Below are 16,787 nucleotides of genomic sequence, written 5' to 3' on the forward strand. Positions count from 1 at the left end.
CGCAATCAAGGCGGCAGTCGCCCTCTTAACCCGTTCGCTCCTCAATATTGCAGAACATTGCTCCATATACCCACTCTGTTGTATACTGGATTAGAGCAACTCTGCAAGACCATGTGAAAACAGGGGATGGACTGCCGCCGTATTGTCAGTCATTGGGCTCATTGGCCTCATCGCCATCCTCTTCATCTAATCCTGAGTGTGCACCAGTGGCGCGGCGCTTAATCTTGTTTTTAACGCCTAGAACGCCGGTGCCTGATGAAGAGGCATGCTCATGACTATCGTAACTCTCATAACGACCGCTGTTCTCCTTGCGGTCTTTTTTCTGACCCACAACCTTTTCAAGAACTATCCTCCTCCAGGAAGAACTATCGATTATTAGCATGGAAATCAATTCATAAAGAGCATGTTTACTCACGTAGTTGCCAGCCGACTTCTGCTCCTGGTCAAGCTGACTGTTAAGCTTGTTGATACGGGGGCGGTAGTTGGTAGGATCACGACGGAAAGTAACATCGAGGTTCTTCAAGAAAGTGTTACAGCCAGTCAACAGGGACTGAGGCGTGTTGGCGTGAGCGTCAACACCAGGTTGACCATCGAAGACGATGACACGGTCAGCCAAGTACGTAGCCATGATGAAATCGTGCTCGACAATAAAAGCAGTCTTCTTGGCGTGCATGATGAACCTCTTTATGACGCGAGCGGCGATAATTCTCTGTTCCGAATCTAGGTAGGCGGATCTATTTGAAATCAGCAAATAAGTTATAGAGTTTGTTGGTCGATACATCGGGGTAACAAGAATCGTATGAGAGCACGAACGTCCGTTTCAGTCTTCGTGCTCACGAATACATGCGTAAAAAGACAAAAAATAGACTCTGGACGACACTTACGGTTCATCAATAAGGTAGATATCAGCAGGGAGACCCAGCGCAAGCACGATAGCGACACGCTGCAATTCACCACCAGAGAGGTTTTTTACCTAAGGTAGATATTAGCAGGGAGACCCAGAGCAAGTACGAGTTTCGGCGGTGAAAAGTTACCTCTTGGTCAATGAAGTCGTCCAGCTTCAAGGGCTTAACAACATCGGTCTGGAACTGAGGCGACAGGAAGGAAGTTCGGATCTTCTTGAAGAAAAGCTGGCGGACGCTACCCTCGAACTTGGGGGTGATGGTCTGCGGCTTCATGCTAATCTTCATCTCCGGGACCTTCTGGGTGCCATTGGGCTTCAAGGCACCAGCCAGCAGCTTACAGAAAGTGGTCTTGCCAGTTCCGTTCTCTCCCATCATGACGATAATTTCAGAGTCGGTGAAATCTCCAGAATCGATGCTGAGGTTGAAGTTACCAAGCGTCTTCTGCATCTTGGGGTAGGTGAAACTACAAGCCACATGCATTAGCCACTATAAATTTCAGGTAAGCGCGCATCAAATTTGAACTTACCCGCGATCTTTGTTGGCCATATAGTCTTCAGCACCTTCGGAGATACGGAAGGTCAAGGATTCCTCACGGAATCGCAAGTTCTCTGTGGGGATGTGACCGTCCAAGAAGATGTTGATACCTTCCCTCACAGAGTGGGGAAGGGTAACAACACCGTACACGGCGGGTTTTCCATAGAGCACGCATACATAGTCAGACCTGTGTGCGTCCAGTTAGTTTGAGTTTTCTTTAACAAAGGGAAATTATATTCGGGGTTGTGTTTTGTCCAAGGCTACCATAGTCTCATTCCCCGAAAGGCTCGAGATGGGTTTTAGACCAGTTTTCTCGAACGGCCAAGAAAACTTCAAAGATGCAGGTTGTTTGCTATACGTACAGATAATCGAGGACTGACAAATCGTGCTCGACGACAATTACGTAGTTGTTGGACTTGACCAGGGAGCGAATGATTCGGGCAGCTGCGAGACGTTGCTTGACATCGAGATATGACGATGGCTGTGAGAGGTCAGTACTACTCTATCTGGGCAGGGACAAGGGGATTTTCAAGTTATCTCCTAAACAGAAGGCACGTACCTCGTCGAACATGTAGACGTCGGCGTCCTGGACACAAACAGTTCCGATGGCAAAGCGTTGAAGTTCTCCACCAGATAATTGCCCGACATCACGATCCAGAAGATGGTTCAGCTCGAGGACTTCCAATACTGTCTCGGCGTTGTCCAATGCAGCTCTTCCGGTGATCAATGCCTTGACGGACTTCTCAGGTCCGCGAATAGCCTTGGGGATCTGATCAACGTATTGGGGCTTGACAACAGCCTTGAGGTCATCCTCAAGAATCTTGGTGAAGTAGTTTTGTAGTTCAGATCCTCTAAAGTGCTTGATGACATCTTCCCAGTCGGGCGGGTTGTCGTGACGACCCAAGTTGGGCTTGAGCTTACCACTGAGAATCTTCAGGGCAGTCGACTTTCCGATACCGTTTGTTCCAACCAGACCAAGGCTGAAAAAATTCGTCAGTCAGACTCCGTCTCCATCCTGACCGCTGGTGGATCCACTTACACATTGCCCGGACGGGGCATAGGCAGACGGTGAAGCTTGAAGCTGTTGGCCGAGTATCGATGGGTGACTTGCGACTCGAGATTTGTAGGGAGGTTGATGATAGTAATGGCGGAGAACGGGCCTTGAGGAGACGATTAGAAGCCGTGGGGATCTCATCTTGTCGATGGTCGTGCGGACTTACATTTCTTGGGGCAAATACCGCAACCAATGCAGAGAGACTCGGAGATGAAGGCGAGCTTGGAGTCTGACTGGACCTCAATACACAGCTTACCGCTGCGCACGACTGGACATGAGCGCTTGCACTCCTGCTTGCCTGAATGCCGATGTTAGTTATTGCACCGCAGGCTCGTTTCTCAACTGAAGAAGATCAGAGGACAAATATTGCCGGGAGATACGTCGTTGGCGCTCAACTCTACGCCATCCGCGAACTCGAGGCCGATCCGTCCGTCTTTGAAGTCGAAATGAGGGTACATACATTTGCGCGGTTTGCCTATAGGACAATAATTGGTCAGTATATTCTGTTTAGACGGGTACAGGCATGGATTTGTTCTTCTCCTCCAACAAGAGGCAGACTGCACATCCTGAAGGCCTCTTGCTTGGATAGAACCAGGGTTGGATATGCCGAGACAGCCACATGAAAGAATAGCTGGGAGAGACGATCACATACATTTGTCGCTGTTGACAATGGCTATACGGGTCAGCTTGTCCGACATTTTGGTAGTATGACTCCTGGCTCAGCGGAGCACCTTCTAAACGGTCTGACTGGGTAGGTGAAGCTGTGTTAGGAGAGGGTGAATACTAGGTTTGAGCAGGAGTTTGGTTTCGGCTGCGTTGCTTTGCGATGAGGATTGTGCCCCGCAGGCAATGGAGGCGCACAATGGCGGGGCAATGTTTTTTTTCCAGCTGCCTTTAGGGTAGGTGCTATTTTGAATAAGCCGTGCTTTGATTGGGTGCCAGTTGACCACAAGCCTGAGTACACGGTCAGAGACTGGGTGCACTCCCTATTCCGCTACTCCCAGGCATGACATGACTTCCAGTGTGGCTGACTAGTTATGTGTTAACCTACTTAACCGTCCGAGTCACATGAAGCGTGCTCCGAGGCTAGTCTAGAACATATCAACAGTTTTGAGATGCTGGTCTGCCTTGCACACCACATCCTAGACATCTTCGGTATGGTGGAATTCTACTGTGGCCATGAAGTGCCCAGCCCGACTTGAATTACATGCCTGGTAATTTACTGAAGTCTGGTGAATTGGGCATCAGTTCGCCACAGACATAAAGAGCCATTACAGATGCAAAGAATCATGTAAGAAGCAGGAGCTAACTTGACATGTCTCGGCCCCATGGATGCAGCGACGGTTCTACACTGGAGGTAGTATCGGCAAATGTGTGGTTAGAAAGCTCGGAGAACTCTTGGAATGTTGTTGTTCAATCCCACGTCCGCTTTGTTCCAGATCGCTCAGTCTGTCTGAAGTTACCAAGTTTCGTCGTCATCCACAGGAGTAGACATGCACTGGCGAAATAGGACTGAGACCTGACCTACCGACCATTACCGTGGCATGAAGGAATGGAACTCAGTGAGCGCAGTTTGTATTAAACAACAGCAAAGCTACTGTACCTACCTGTCTAACCTTACAAACTGTGTCTGCCGCTGCTGCTGCTGTCTGCTGCTGTCTGCTGCTGCTGTCTGCTGCCTCGTCTGCTGCTGCTGTCTGCTGCTGCTGTCTGCTGCTGCTGTCTGCTGCTGCTGTCTGCTGCCTCCCTTACGCACATGTTACAACGGCCCCGCAAAATCCAGAGACAAAGAAACTTATGTTATGCAGTTGGTTTGGTTGGCAGCTCGAAAATGTCGCGTGACAATATGTAACAAGCAGTAACGAGAGAGCATTGCCCCGCATGCCGAACAAAGCAAACCGGCGAGCAACCTTGGTACTCAAGATGACGACTGTCAATATGCTACAAAGTCGGATGATCGATTGAATAGAGGGAGATGAATACTTCATTCATGTGAGTGCACCGATTTGCGAGTTGATGACGCAGCAAGTCCTGGCTTTGGTTTGGATTCTCGGGATGTTGCTCAAGTAATGACAACATTTGTATGCTCCTACTCGATGGGATCCGATGAGTGCTGCTGATTCAGGGGTCGATGTCGATGTTAACTCATACAGAGGCAGTGTTGTTGCCGCAGAATGGATTTTAAGTTGTTTTGTTGCCCATTGCTTTCACAAAAACCGACGTCGGTTCGTCTTGATCCTGACCTGACCTGACCTACAGTACCAATCATTCACTCATTCATAGATTCGCAGAGAGCCGCAACATCTGCTGCTGCCTCCCATAACTTACCTGGCTCTGCCTGGGCATCCCACTTTGACGGGCGGACGCTAGGCCACCTCTGGCCAAGCACGGGTTTCTCTGCCCACCTTGCCCAACTCTGCCTAGCGTTGCTCTTCCCAAGACCTAGCACCCAAAAGTTAGCACCTCAAGCAACCTCTAGCAGCACCCTTTGCCCAAGGCCAGGCCCCTTCCGCAGTTTCGCTTCCGACTCTCACCCCAAGTCATCGGAAGTCATTTGTACTTGATCCTCTCATCGATTTCCACTGCTACAGGCCTCTAGCACCCACCACCCACGGGGAAGCCTTAAGCTACTCCCTGAACATCACCACCACACATCTCCGATAATTCTCATTGCACTTGTTGTCGTGCTGCCTGGGGTGTGTAGTTGATGCCTTGTAAGTCTATTTCCTTGTCGCTTTTGTTGTCTCTGCTGCAGCCGCGTCCTGGCCAACAGCATCTGCCGTGCTGTGCTGTACTGTGCTTGTACCCTCACTCGCAGAGCATCGAAAATCATCACGAAATCGACGCCACGTGCCCCCGGCCATCAAGGCCTTAACACTGTTCGAGCTGTTCCGACGCGTCGGCTTCGATAGAACCAGATCCTGCAGAGCTGATGGACGTCTCAAAATCCCCTCATCACCCTTCTGTGGCCCTCCCCAGCTCGCACACTATTTCCATCCAAGACCAGCCTCGTCCTCATCGACCAACGGCCCAAGATGCGCCGGACGATCAATTTGGCTCCTTCTCCATGATGATGCGAATCCCTCTGTCTTGCTGCAATCGCCCTCACTTGATCTCCCTACCCCTCCAGTTGGCATATTCGCTCAATCACCCAAGTCCTTGCTAACCTCGTCGTCTCCAGCAGGCAGCTTTACGGGCCTAGCATCCGACAGTCAACATGTCGAGCTCACCTGAGCCCGAAACTGCCAATGGCTACTCCTACTCAGTGTCCTACGATGCCGACGACGCCAATGGCCATGCCCGCAGTGAGAGCGACCTGTCCGAGACCAATGGCGCCCTTACTGCCCGTCCTTTGCCCTCCACTGCAGCCGAGCATCACGAGTCCGCCGACGAGCATGAGAATACCTACACGGAGGAACAGGACGCCATTGCTTCCAGTGAATCCGATAATGACCACCGATCAGAGGATGCCGACTTCGATATGGCCGAGAGCCCTGCTCCCTCCCACAGTGATGTCGCTCAGGAAGAACGATCGGCATCCAACGACTCGCGGCAGTCCAACAAGCGTAAAGTCGCTAATGACGAGGAGGACTTCATCAACGCCAACCCAGAGCTGTACGGTTTGAGGAGAAGCGTAGGTGAAAAGAAAAATTTTCTCTCCAATCCAGCTAGCTAACCAACATGCCAGTCCCGACCCACGAAGCAACCAAAAGTTGTAAGTCATCGTCAAATGTCACAACTCTATCAAAAACGTGGTATTTACTCACTAAGCAGGTTGATTCTGATGAAGAAGACTCGGATTCCGATGTCGTGCCTGTCAACAGACGGTCTGTCAAGAGGCGACGCGTCGAGCAGATCTCCCAACAATGTAAGCTCAACCCATCCATCCATCATCCTCATCGCCATCACCATCCTCATCATCGCCTACCTACTCCACCAATGCTGACCTCACCCACAGCTTCGAAACGAGCAACTCCTGTCCGACACACACCCGTCGACGACTCTGATTCGGATACATACGGCGGCGCTCGCGGAAAGACTTTCAGAAATAAGGCACGTCGTCAGCAGGCACAGGCCTCTTCTAGCACTGTCTTCGCTGAGAAGCGTTGGTCAAGCAGGAACGCATCAACTATTCAAGCCGGCATGTACGCTGAGAGTGACGTTGATGAGGACGACGACGAAGCCACCCCAGCTTATTGGGGTGGAGACGATATCATTGACGATACACCCTACATAGAAAAGGTCGTCGGCCATCGGGTTACAGACGGCGGCGAGTTGACCATCGATGCTACGAAGGACGACTTCGAGTACAACATCAAATGGGAGGGTAAGTCACATCTTCACAACACTTGGGACTTGTGGGACACTCTCAGAGGTTACCGTGGCGTCCGTAAGCTGGAGAATTATTTCAAGAAGTCTGTCGAATACGAGATCGACTTGAAGTTCGCTGGAGACGATATCCCACCCGAGACTCGAGAGCAGTACTTGCTCGACAAGGAACGTGAGCAAGATGCACTGGCGGATTACACCAAAGTCGAACGCATCGTTGCCGTGCGACACGGAGACGAAGGTAAAGAGTACTTCGTCAAATGGAAAGGTCTCACATATGAGTGTTGTACCTGGGAGCTTGCCTCCGCGATCCGTGATGATGCCCAAGACAAGATTGATCAATTCCTCGACCGCCAGTCGCGTACCTGGCAATCCGACAAGTACGAATCTAACCTCAATACACGAACCAAATTCTTGAAGCTTGACAAGCAGCCCGACTTCGTTACGAACGGAGAGCTGAGGAACTTCCAACTTACTGGTCTCAACTTTCTCTGTCTGAACTGGTGCCGCGGAAACAACGTCATCCTGGCCGATGAGATGGGTCTCGGAAAGACCGTACAAAGTGTTTCCTGGCTCAGTTGGTTGCGCAATGAGCGTCAGCAAGAAGGCCCCTTCCTGGTCGTCGCGCCTCTCAGTGTCATTCCTGCCTGGTGTGACACCTTTAATCTATGGTCGCCGGATCTGAACTATGTCGTTTACCTCGGTAATAGTGAAGCTCGCAGCACCATCCGCGAGCATGAACTGCTGGTGAATGGAAATCCAAAGAGGACCAAGTTCAACGTCCTGGTAACATCATACGAGTACATCCTTTCTGACGCTGATTTTCTGCGGACCTTGAAGTGGCAAGCACTTGCTGTTGATGAAGCCCACCGTCTGAAGAACAAAGAGTCGAAGCTTTATGCTGAACTGGTCAGCTTCGGTGCCCCCGCCAGGCTCTTGATTACGGGCACCCCAATCCAGAATAACCTGGCTGAGCTTTCTGCTCTTCTCGACTTCTTAAACCCAGGCAAGGTTGTCATTGACGAGGACCTTGAAACGTTGCAAAGTGCCGATGCCCAGGAGAAACTCCAAGACCTCCACGCGGCCATCGCCCCTTACATCTTGCGGCGTACCAAGGAGACTGTTGAATCTGACCTGCCACCAAAGACAGAAAAAATCATTCGTGTCGAGTTGTCTGACGTCCAGCTCGAGTACTATAAAAACATCCTGACGCGCAACTACGCTGCGCTCAACCAAGGCAACACTGGCCAAAAACAGTCCCTATTGAACGTCGTCATGGAGCTGAAGAAAGTCAGCAACCACCCGTACATGTTCCCGGGTGCTGAGGATAGGGTACTCGCTGGAAGTGAACGACGAGAAGACCAAATCAAGGGACTCATAACCAGCAGTGGAAAGATGATGTTACTAGACCAGCTGCTCACCAAGCTGAGAAAGGACAATCATCGTGTCTTGATCTTCAGTCAGATGGTCAAGATGCTCGATATCCTCGGTGACTACCTCCGGCTTCGCGGATATCAGTTTCAACGCCTGGATGGAACGGTTGCTGCTGGTCCTCGTCGTCTCGCCATAAATCACTTCAACGCTGAAGAAAGTCAGGATTTCTGCTTCTTGTTGTCGACCAGAGCTGGAGGTCTCGGCATCAATTTAATGACTGCAGACACGGTCATCATTTTTGATTCGGACTGGAATCCCCAGGCTGACCTGCAGGCTATGGCTCGCGCTCACCGTATCGGCCAGAAAAAGCCTGTCATGGTGTATCGACTTGTTTCCAAGGAAACTATCGAAGAGGAAGTGCTTGAGCGTGCTCGTAATAAGCTTTTGCTTGAGTACCTGGCCATTCAAGCCGGTGTCACGGATGATGGCAAGGCATTCCGAGAAGAGTTCAAGCAGCGCGGTCTCAAGGTTGACGAAGCCAAATCAGCCGACGACATACAGTGGATTCTCAAGATGCGATCGCAGAAGATGTTCGAACAATCAGGCAACCAAGAACGCTTGGAGCAGCTTGATATTGAATCTATCCTGGAGAATGCTGAAGTCACCAAGACTCAGGTTTCTGACAAGATGAATCTGAGTACTGGTGGTATTGACTGGGACAACTTCATGCAGTACACTGACGTCAAGGTTGACGATCTGGCCCTCGACTGGGACCAGATTATCCCTGCGGACGAATTGGTTGCTATCAAAGCTGAAGAGGATAAGAAGAAGAACGAGGAGTACCTCCAGCGAGTTGTGGATGAAAGCGCTCCGAGACGTGCAGCCCTTAAAGGTGCACAAGCCAACGGCGACTCTGATAGGGCTGAGCGAGCGGCTAAGAAGCGCGAGCGAGAGCAGCTCAAACAGGAACGCCTCGAGCAACAACGAGCCCTGCGTTCTGATCCTCGACGGCCACTCAACGAAAAAGAAACCCGCAACCTTATTAGGGCTTTCATGCGCTATGGCTATTTCCACGACCGGCCGGATGAGCTTTTGCGCGATGCACGTCTCAGCGACCGTGATCGGGATTTTATCCATGCGCTTCTCGATGATCTGGTTCAAGCCGCTCACGATGCTAAAGAAAGGAACGAAGACGAGCTTCGACAACAGGAACAGCAGACTAGAAAGAAGCTGACCAAGAAGGATGTGAAAGCCGTCATGTTTGACTTTGGGGAAATCAAAAAGATCAACGCGGAGACCATCCTCGAACGACCGCCTCAGTTGAAGCTTCTCCGGCGGGTTATCAATGAGCATTCCGACTTTCACGATTTCCGTCTCGCCGAGGCCACCAAGGCTGCACACTACAGTTGCGAATGGGGTGCCAAAGAAGACGGCATGCTGATGGTCGGAATTGACCGTTATGGATTTGGTGCTTGGACCAACATCCGTGATGACAGAGAATTGGGCATGCAGGACAAATTCTTCCTTGAAGAACACCGCGTAGAGAAGAAAGCTGCGCGTGAGCAAGGTGACGACAAGGGTGCCAAGGCCCCCGGAGCTGTTCACTTGGTCCGTCGCTCCGAATATCTTCTGTCTGTCTTGACTGCCGTTCACTCGGACGATCAAGAAGCCAAACGCGTCGTCGAGAATCATCACCGAAACAACAAAAAGTCGGCTCTGGCACTCGCAAATGGGCGAAGCAAGGCCAGCGCATCCGCTTCTCCAGCGCCTCGAAAGAAAGATCCAAGGGACCGCGAACTGAATCGTTCACATTCTCGAGATCACGGCCGCTCTCGTGAAATTGATCGCGACTCTGCAAGGCCGATCTCGAAACGTAAGCCGAGTGGTGGAATTGACGAGGCAGCACGACGCAAGCAACCTCGCTTAGAGGATGATCACCGTGGTGGCGTGGACGACGCTCGAAGACGAGCTGAGCTTGAGGAGGAGGACGATAGGAAAAACCAACCCATCATACAGGCTCTCATGCAGCCGATCTGGTCGCATGTTCAGCGCGTGGAGTCTTGCACTAAAGCCAATATCCCTGTCGCCAAAGCTAGAGCGAAGATCTTGAAATCAGAGATCACAGCGATCGGCAACTTCATTGAAGGATTACCCAAGACTCCTGAGCTGAACATTGATGAGATCAAGCCGAAGCTCTGGTAAGTTCACCTCTACTGACAACGGACAACTGATATGCGTTACGAATATTCACTGATGACAAAACAGGAGGTTTATTTCTCAGCGAATCCCAGCTAATGAGAAAGACAAAGAGTCAGAAAGCAAACAGATGACTGGCCCACGGCTGTCAACGCTCTATCAACAGCTGAAGCAGGCTGAGAAGAGTGCTGTCGCTGACAAGCCGAAGTCGTCTGGCTCAGGCGGTGCGAATGGCTCTTCTCGAGGTGAACCCTCGAAAGCCAAACACTAAAACGGTGTCGTTTCTCGAGTGTCACTGTGGCACAGTTTCTTGCAGTTCGCGATGCCGGTGGGTATTATATTGCATTGTAAGGCGTTCTGGTGAGGCATACTTTCATTTTATTGCTCAGGTCTTGGCCTAGCAACGTTTCATACCCTGCAAAAGCATCAACATTACAGGAATTGTGGAGTTTGGGTTTACACTTGCCATACCTAGCGACTGTATTTGAGTGTCTTCATTGTGCGGCATCTGAACCAAAGATTAGAGGGCTAAAGTAAGGGCGAAGAGTACAGCGTGGCGAATGCCTCCCTCATGTCAGTATCACCATCCTGGCCGTATGGATTATGTGTGGAGTGCAGGTACTGGGGAAAAAGATCTGATATATACATTCCCACTTGGGCGTAGGGCACCACCGAGACGGGCAGATCGAGACCACTACAGACGGCCGATCTGCTACTAGAACTTATCTGAATAGCTTTATGCATTGCTATCGAGGATGACAAGTCGGCGGATGTAAGTGCGAAAACGCATGGGCTCCGCCCAAAAGGGCCAGCACGCCCCTGATGTCAACAGTTAATAAACAAAAACTGTCCGAAGTTTGCCAATTTTTCAACGTGATCATATTTGGTGGCGTTGTGACTATCTCTCAATGGAGAGCTCCGAAATGCTCTGGAGGCAGTAAATATGATAGGCACAAAACCAATACGGACGACTTGAGCACTTGTATGAAGTTTGCAAAGGGTATTTGAAGTGGTATCCGATACCAACTCAACGCGCTTCATAACTAACCTCTTTGTTCCACATGATATGGCGAAGTTCGAGATTGGCGGTCGCGTGCTCAGAGTTTGAGCTTCGTACAACTCCGATGGCAGGAAAAAAAAAACCCAGATACAACAGATACTGGACCGGAGCGGAGGCTTCGTGGTATAGCTGGAGCCCAACTCACATACCGCGGATCAGAGGTTACGTGGCCGATCCTGCTGGTAGCTAGGTAGGTATGTAGGTAAGTGGGCAAGTAGGTCAAGGAAGCAGCGGCGATTGGGTCGCGAACCAGGCCTCATGCATTGTTGCACGTCGACAGGCACAGCCCCGGCGGCACCCCCCTCACCCGATGTAACAAGTCCCGTCCGTCGCGAAGCAGGAGAGCCGTGATGGCGAGATGGGAGTCCGTTGGGGTTCTCGGCCTTTGTGGGAAATGTCACTCAACTCGTCCCCTACGGATGCAAGATTTTGAGCGTGGCTCAGGAGGTATTTCAATCTTGAGCGAATATACAACAAACCGCTGTCATGGCCGCAAACGACGGCACGGATATATAATCGGTTTTATTTGGCCCAGCACACCAGGACAAGTGAAACACAAAATGGCATAGCCTTTTATAATTTTCAAGTGGGAAGGCACGTCTTCCATGCTTAGCTACACGGTACGACTGTTTAGAGATACTCGGAACAGATGACATCGCCCCCGATATCCATGATATCGGCAATCGTGATGTTGGGGAAAATCTCCGCCATGTACAACCTGTGGTTTAGCGTCGTGATATTGCCGTTGTCGCCAAAGTAGTCCGTGAACTCGGGACCCGTGCCTTTGCCGTTGCCGGGGAGTTTGCCTCCACCGCCACCACCGCCTCCTCCTCCTCCGGGGCTTCCTGGGAAGCCGGGGAAGCTACCATTGCCGCCGGGGAAGGGGAATGAGCCGTTGCCTCCGGGAAACCCTCCACCACCGCCTCCCCCGGGGAAAGCGTCTGACCCGGGCAGGTTGGGGCCTCCAATGTCTGTCAGTCGAGCTGGTAGGTCCAGGGCCTGCCAATCCCACCAGAGCTTGTCGAGCCAGGAGTGGTGGAGATAGAAGCTGGGGTCGCCGGGGCTCAGCGTGGCATCACTCATCTGCATAATTGTGTTTCCAAGTCAGCCGGGGCGCGAGGCCAACAGCGCACATTACTTTGAAGACAAAGAAGGAACAAGATAGAAAATGAAAATGACAAGCCAAACGTACAATACCGCCCACCCCGCCATGTCCTGAGCCGTGGGGTCCGTTGGAGAAGCACTGCCAGGCATCGGTGTAGTTCCCGATGACGCTGCACCTGGCGATGTTGTCGAGGCTGGCGGCCTGCAGCGAGCGCTGGCTGAAGCGGCGGGTCAGACAGTGCTCCGAGACCGAGCCGTCCTGGACCCAGCGCAGCGTGAGATTCGCAAAGGGGCCCGTCTCGACGCAGTTGCCCTGGCCCGTTCCGTCGCCGCCGAAGTACGCCTCGCTCCACATGTCCGTCTCGGGGAAGGTCAAGATATCAGCGGTCTCGTCCCAGTAGCTGTTTTGATTCTGTGTGAGCGGTGATCGTGTGGGGGGGGGGATGCATGAAGAGGAGAGAAAAGAACCGATAGATAATACATACGGCATGCGTCCGGTATATCCACATTCGTCCTTGATTAGACGCTCGTGGGCCGTCATGTAGTAGCGATGGAACGGCAGGAAAGCGCCCTTATGCCTCATCAGTACCCCTATGTCTTCCTTGTGTTCTTACGAGAAGAAGCCCCACCTCAGATGCCTCGATGACTTACAACGAAGTGGACCGAATCAGTCTGGACGACATGTGGCCACTGGAGATCATCCCATCGGGAGACGGCGCCCGGAATTTCGCCCTTTGAGGGGGAATTGATCAGACAGAGGTCGGCTTGAATATAAGAGTCCTTCTCCTCTATGGTGAGGTTTGACCTTGTGGTAAGATAGTGATCAGCAACTCGTAGCGAAATATATACTCGCATACTATGTATAGGCTCACCAGGGTACACGCTGACGGATTTCCGTACAGACACTGGCGTCTCGCTTGGCAGGGTACGCGGATGCGATAGGGCTTGCTGCCAGGAGGATGGCAGTGGTCCGGAGAAGAGACATCATCTCTTGATTGTTTGGATGGAAAAATAGCTGAACTTCTATTGTTGGACTTGGCGTTCTCGCCCAAGAGCTGATGATCCCCTGGCTGAGGTCGGGGTATCATCTCTCAGGGATGGCAGCTATGTCTTATAGAGCTGCATATTCCAGCTTTCCCCCGACATTATAGCCGCGCTTTGGAAAGCACATCGCCGGCATCGATACCGTGGCGACGTCTCATCGGAGAATAGGCTGCATGCAGAAGGTATCAACATGACTAAGAGGGATATCACTGACACATCGTGGTATGGTATCACTCTGGCCGGCGTGCAGCTGCAGGTGAAGCTGCCACTGGCCGGCACGTGGAGATTGGCTTGCGCGGTCGATATTTGTTGCGAATAGACTACGAGGCAAATGCCGGCTTGGCGATTGCGCGTCAGTATAGTGGTCAAGCTGTGATTCCCTTCCGAATCGTCATGGACCCCCGTCGTCTGGCTGGAATAGGAAGGACGGGTACAGTCTGTCAGCATTTTACTCAGCAGCATTCAAACTTTCAATAATTCAACTTTCTATGTTATTCCTAGCCGTGAAGAGACTATAACTTCAACGGGGGATAACACTCTGCGTACCCCGCACTGTTTGAGTCGAAATTGGTACAACGTAATTGTTCTGCTGTTCAGCCGGGTAGGATTGTCTGCGCGGCCTTGAGCGCCTTCGGTTTCCTCATTGATGATCTAAATATTTTTCTGCCGCTGCACTAGCGACAGTGGTTAGATTGATAGTATCTTCATCCAATCACGAAAATGTATCTCGAGTCTTGTAAATGGTGAATTCGTTCTCATTGCATTTGCTAGTTTTTTTTTTCCCTCGGGGATGCCAGGCGTATGCCCAGTCCCGTTTCTGCTACTCTCGATCCATCATATGGTAAAAGTATCGTCCCGTTGTGCCTCAATAGGCCGAACACCGCTCAGCTCTTGAGCAAAAGAAAAACCATCAACGCCTCTGAGACATCCATTCCTAGGTAAAATGGATGTCCTGTATGCAAAATCGTAGTTGTCGAGATGTACGTATCAGCTCGGCGGGGGTATATGCGCATCTGAAACGAAAAGAAATTTTCACGTAGAATGGGCGCCGGCCATTTTCTGGGGGACCTATACAATATAGACACATTATTCTATTAGAGCCGCAAATCCTCGTGGTTTTGACGGCGGGCTGATGGTTTCGGTCAACCGTTCTGGTTGGTTTGGTTTAATTGGCTTGTTTTGAGAAATTGATTCCGACTGTAGTTGTGTGTTAATGGCAGACTGGTCGGCAAGACTTTCCAAGCCAGAACTATCCCCCTTCTGTCTACTAGCAGCAGAAGGACGCAAGCTAAAGTCTGAGTTCCAGATAGATTTTGCATCTGTAGAGGAATGCAGATCGGATTCCAGACTTCGCTTAGCTGGTATCTTAGCAGAAGGGGCAACTTGAGCCTTCGTGGCTTTGAATACGTTTTTGATGGTTGGCTTGGGCTTTGATTCGGCCTTCTTGGGCAGAGCCTTTCGTCTCTTCTTTGGTTCTTTCGAGGCGGGAGTAGACGCTGTGGCTGATATGGACTTGGACGGAAAGACAAGCTGGCTCTGCTTGCTCTTGGAGAGAGGCTTCTCGGGCAATGCGGTTCGCATCTTGGGACTAGCAGTCGGCGTGGGGATGCCGCGGACCTTCTCGAGGACCTGTGGTTTCGCTTCAGCCGGCGTTGAGGCGCGCGACTCGTCCTTGAGTGACGAGGCTGATAGGTCTGGCGATCTGGGGATTTGGACCTCGAGTTCCGTGCTGCGAATAGTCTGCCTGACCTCTTCGAACTTCTTCTCGTCCACCTTGACGTCATCCCCAAGAGCTGGGCTCTCGTCCCAGTGCGGCAAGCCCACGAGTGTAGCAACGTCGTCACATTTGCCTTGGATCACCATGTCCCAGCAATCCTTGAGGTCAGCGCCGCTGGGCTCGGGGTCGAGATTGATCCAAGCGGCAACACCATCCCTGCGTAACCTGGTGTAGTAGCACAGATCCTGGACCAGCTTTCGTACTCCCGGGATTTTCATGCTCGTGCCAACTACGATGACTGCATCCGGGCGGGTCTTCGTATCTGCCTTGATCACTTTGGCAATAGCATCTTGATCAGGGTTGTGCTCGTTGTAAAGCACCATACGTGGTCGTAGTTTTCCAACGCCGTGGCTGCGCTTGCCTGCGTGCAGTGTCCGTACACTGTCGATGGCGGTACAGCTAGGACAAGGCGGCGGTTCGGGGCCCTGGAACAGGGAACCGTCGAAGTCGTAAAGCTCCGAACATTTGGAGCATGACATCTTCTCCAGTCCGCCATGAAGCTGGACGGTTTTGGGCCAGGCACCTTTCTCCCCGCCCACCTCGGCCAGTGGTACCGTAGTGGCCAAGGCCGGCATGGCCGTATCGATGCCGTCAACATTCTGTGTGTAGAGTCGCAACAATCGACCTTCTTCAGCAATGGAGGCAATCATGTGATGGAAAGGCGTCGGCCTGGCTGTTTTGGTTTGTTGCGATAGTTCCCGGATCATATCATGGAAGGATTCCGTGGAATCGTTGTGCTTGTAGACAGAGGCGTCGAAGAGCTGTTTCCCAGAAGCTTTCAGCTTGTGCTGCGACTTGAGCGTTTTGAAAAGACCGTGAGAGGATCGGAAGTCGGGAACTGCAAGCCGAGAATTAGTCGTGGCCACATGTGACTTGTAGGACAGGCATACTCACTTCCGGCAGAGACCGATATACCTGCTCCAGCAATAATGACGATCTTCTTCTTCTGGCGCAGTGTCGAGGTCAGTCGCTCTACGACGTCCTCATCGTCTTCGTCATGGCTGTAACCAGCGCGGAGGTCTAGGTACTCGGTCGTTCGGGGGCGATTCTTCTCGATCCTCCGGCGCTTTGCTGGTCGGGCGTCGGCACCGACAGACATGGCGGGTGGCTCAACAGAGGCCAACGGTTTCATGGGCGAAGCGCTGCCCGAGGGTGCAGTCGAAAGAGGCGAGGGGTATCGGGATCTGGGCGAAAGTGAGGGCGACTTTGACAATTCCGACAGTGGTGAAGAAGGCGGGTCAGAAGATGGAGGTTCTGAAAGATCTGAGGACGAATCCATGGTGTCTAGTAGACTACTGGATACTCAATTCGAAATGCCGACAGTCCTAAGGAGCGTGCGAGTGATTCCAAGCGCGAGGGGTACCTGCTCATGGCCTGAGGAGAGATGTGCAATATGCGGTCTGCGGTCTG

At 51.8% G+C, this 16,787-nt stretch overlaps 5 protein-coding genes across 5 annotated transcripts; 1 reads left to right on the forward strand and 4 right to left on the reverse strand.

The window, feature by feature from the left end:
* Window positions 1–58: 58 nt before the first annotated feature.
* Window positions 59–866, reverse strand: BKA67DRAFT_363837 (uncharacterized protein). The gene has a single exon (XM_046096441.1). The coding sequence runs from the start codon at window positions 779–781 to the stop codon at window positions 146–148; it is 636 nt and encodes a 211-aa protein (XP_045954940.1). The 5' UTR covers window positions 782–866; the 3' UTR covers window positions 59–145.
* A 46-nt stretch (window positions 867–912) lies between these two features.
* On the reverse strand, window positions 913–2,735 carry BKA67DRAFT_363807 (P-loop containing nucleoside triphosphate hydrolase protein). The gene is made up of 6 exons (XM_046096440.1): window positions 2,660–2,735; window positions 2,479–2,599; window positions 1,999–2,419; window positions 1,802–1,920; window positions 1,432–1,626; window positions 913–1,368 (listed from the first exon to the last, which is right to left on the reverse strand). Exons 2-6 carry the CDS (start codon window positions 2,496–2,498, stop codon window positions 951–953), a joined length of 1,173 nt encoding a protein of 390 aa, XP_045954941.1. The 5' UTR covers window positions 2,499–2,599; window positions 2,660–2,735; the 3' UTR covers window positions 913–950.
* Window positions 2,736–5,710: 2,975 nt separating this feature from the next.
* On the forward strand, window positions 5,711–10,663 carry BKA67DRAFT_538471 (P-loop containing nucleoside triphosphate hydrolase protein; the record flags this gene model as incomplete). Its single annotated transcript, XM_046100470.1, has 5 exons — window positions 5,711–6,127; window positions 6,182–6,208; window positions 6,268–6,361; window positions 6,452–10,394; window positions 10,462–10,663. The coding sequence occupies 5 exons, from the start codon at window positions 5,711–5,713 to the stop codon at window positions 10,661–10,663; spliced, it is 4,683 nt and encodes a 1,560-aa protein (XP_045954942.1).
* A 1,419-nt stretch (window positions 10,664–12,082) lies between these two features.
* On the reverse strand, window positions 12,083–13,541 carry BKA67DRAFT_538472 (uncharacterized protein; the record flags this gene model as incomplete). The annotated part of the gene is made up of 5 exons (XM_046100471.1): window positions 12,083–12,535; window positions 12,645–12,957; window positions 13,042–13,127; window positions 13,208–13,361; window positions 13,429–13,541. 5 exons carry the CDS (start codon window positions 13,539–13,541, stop codon window positions 12,083–12,085), a joined length of 1,119 nt encoding a protein of 372 aa, XP_045954943.1.
* A 1,907-nt stretch (window positions 13,542–15,448) lies between these two features.
* On the reverse strand, window positions 15,449–16,476 carry BKA67DRAFT_522605 (DHS-like NAD/FAD-binding domain-containing protein; the record flags this gene model as incomplete). Its single annotated transcript, XM_046098387.1, has 2 exons — window positions 15,449–16,215; window positions 16,272–16,476. Coding segments are annotated over 2 exons (972 nt in total), but the record flags the coding sequence as incomplete, so codon positions are not given.
* Window positions 16,477–16,787: the final 311 nt, after the last annotated feature.

This window comes from Truncatella angustata, assembly GCF_020726525.1.
Source record: "Truncatella angustata strain MPI-SDFR-AT-0073 chromosome Unknown BKA67scaffold_7, whole genome shotgun sequence".
Lineage (NCBI taxonomy): Eukaryota > Fungi > Ascomycota > Sordariomycetes > Amphisphaeriales > Sporocadaceae > Truncatella > Truncatella angustata.

What these genes read in the sequence shown, in the direction of transcription:
- BKA67DRAFT_363837 (XM_046096441.1), bottom strand. Translation starts at nt 781, where the DNA reads ATGTATCGACCAACAAACTCTATAACTTATTTGCTGATTTCAAATAGA.
- BKA67DRAFT_363807 (XM_046096440.1), bottom strand. Translation starts at nt 2,498, where the DNA reads ATGCCCCGTCCGGGCAATGT. An exon ending in ATGCCCCGTCCGGGCAATGT is followed by an intron (nt 2,420 to 2,478) that starts GTAAGTGGATCC and finishes GAATTTTTTCAG; the next exon opens with CCTTGGTCTGGTTGGAACAA. An exon ending in TTGTCAGTCCTCGATTATCT is followed by an intron (nt 1,627 to 1,801) that starts GTACGTATAGCA and finishes GGACGCACACAG; the next exon opens with GTCTGACTATGTATGCGTGC.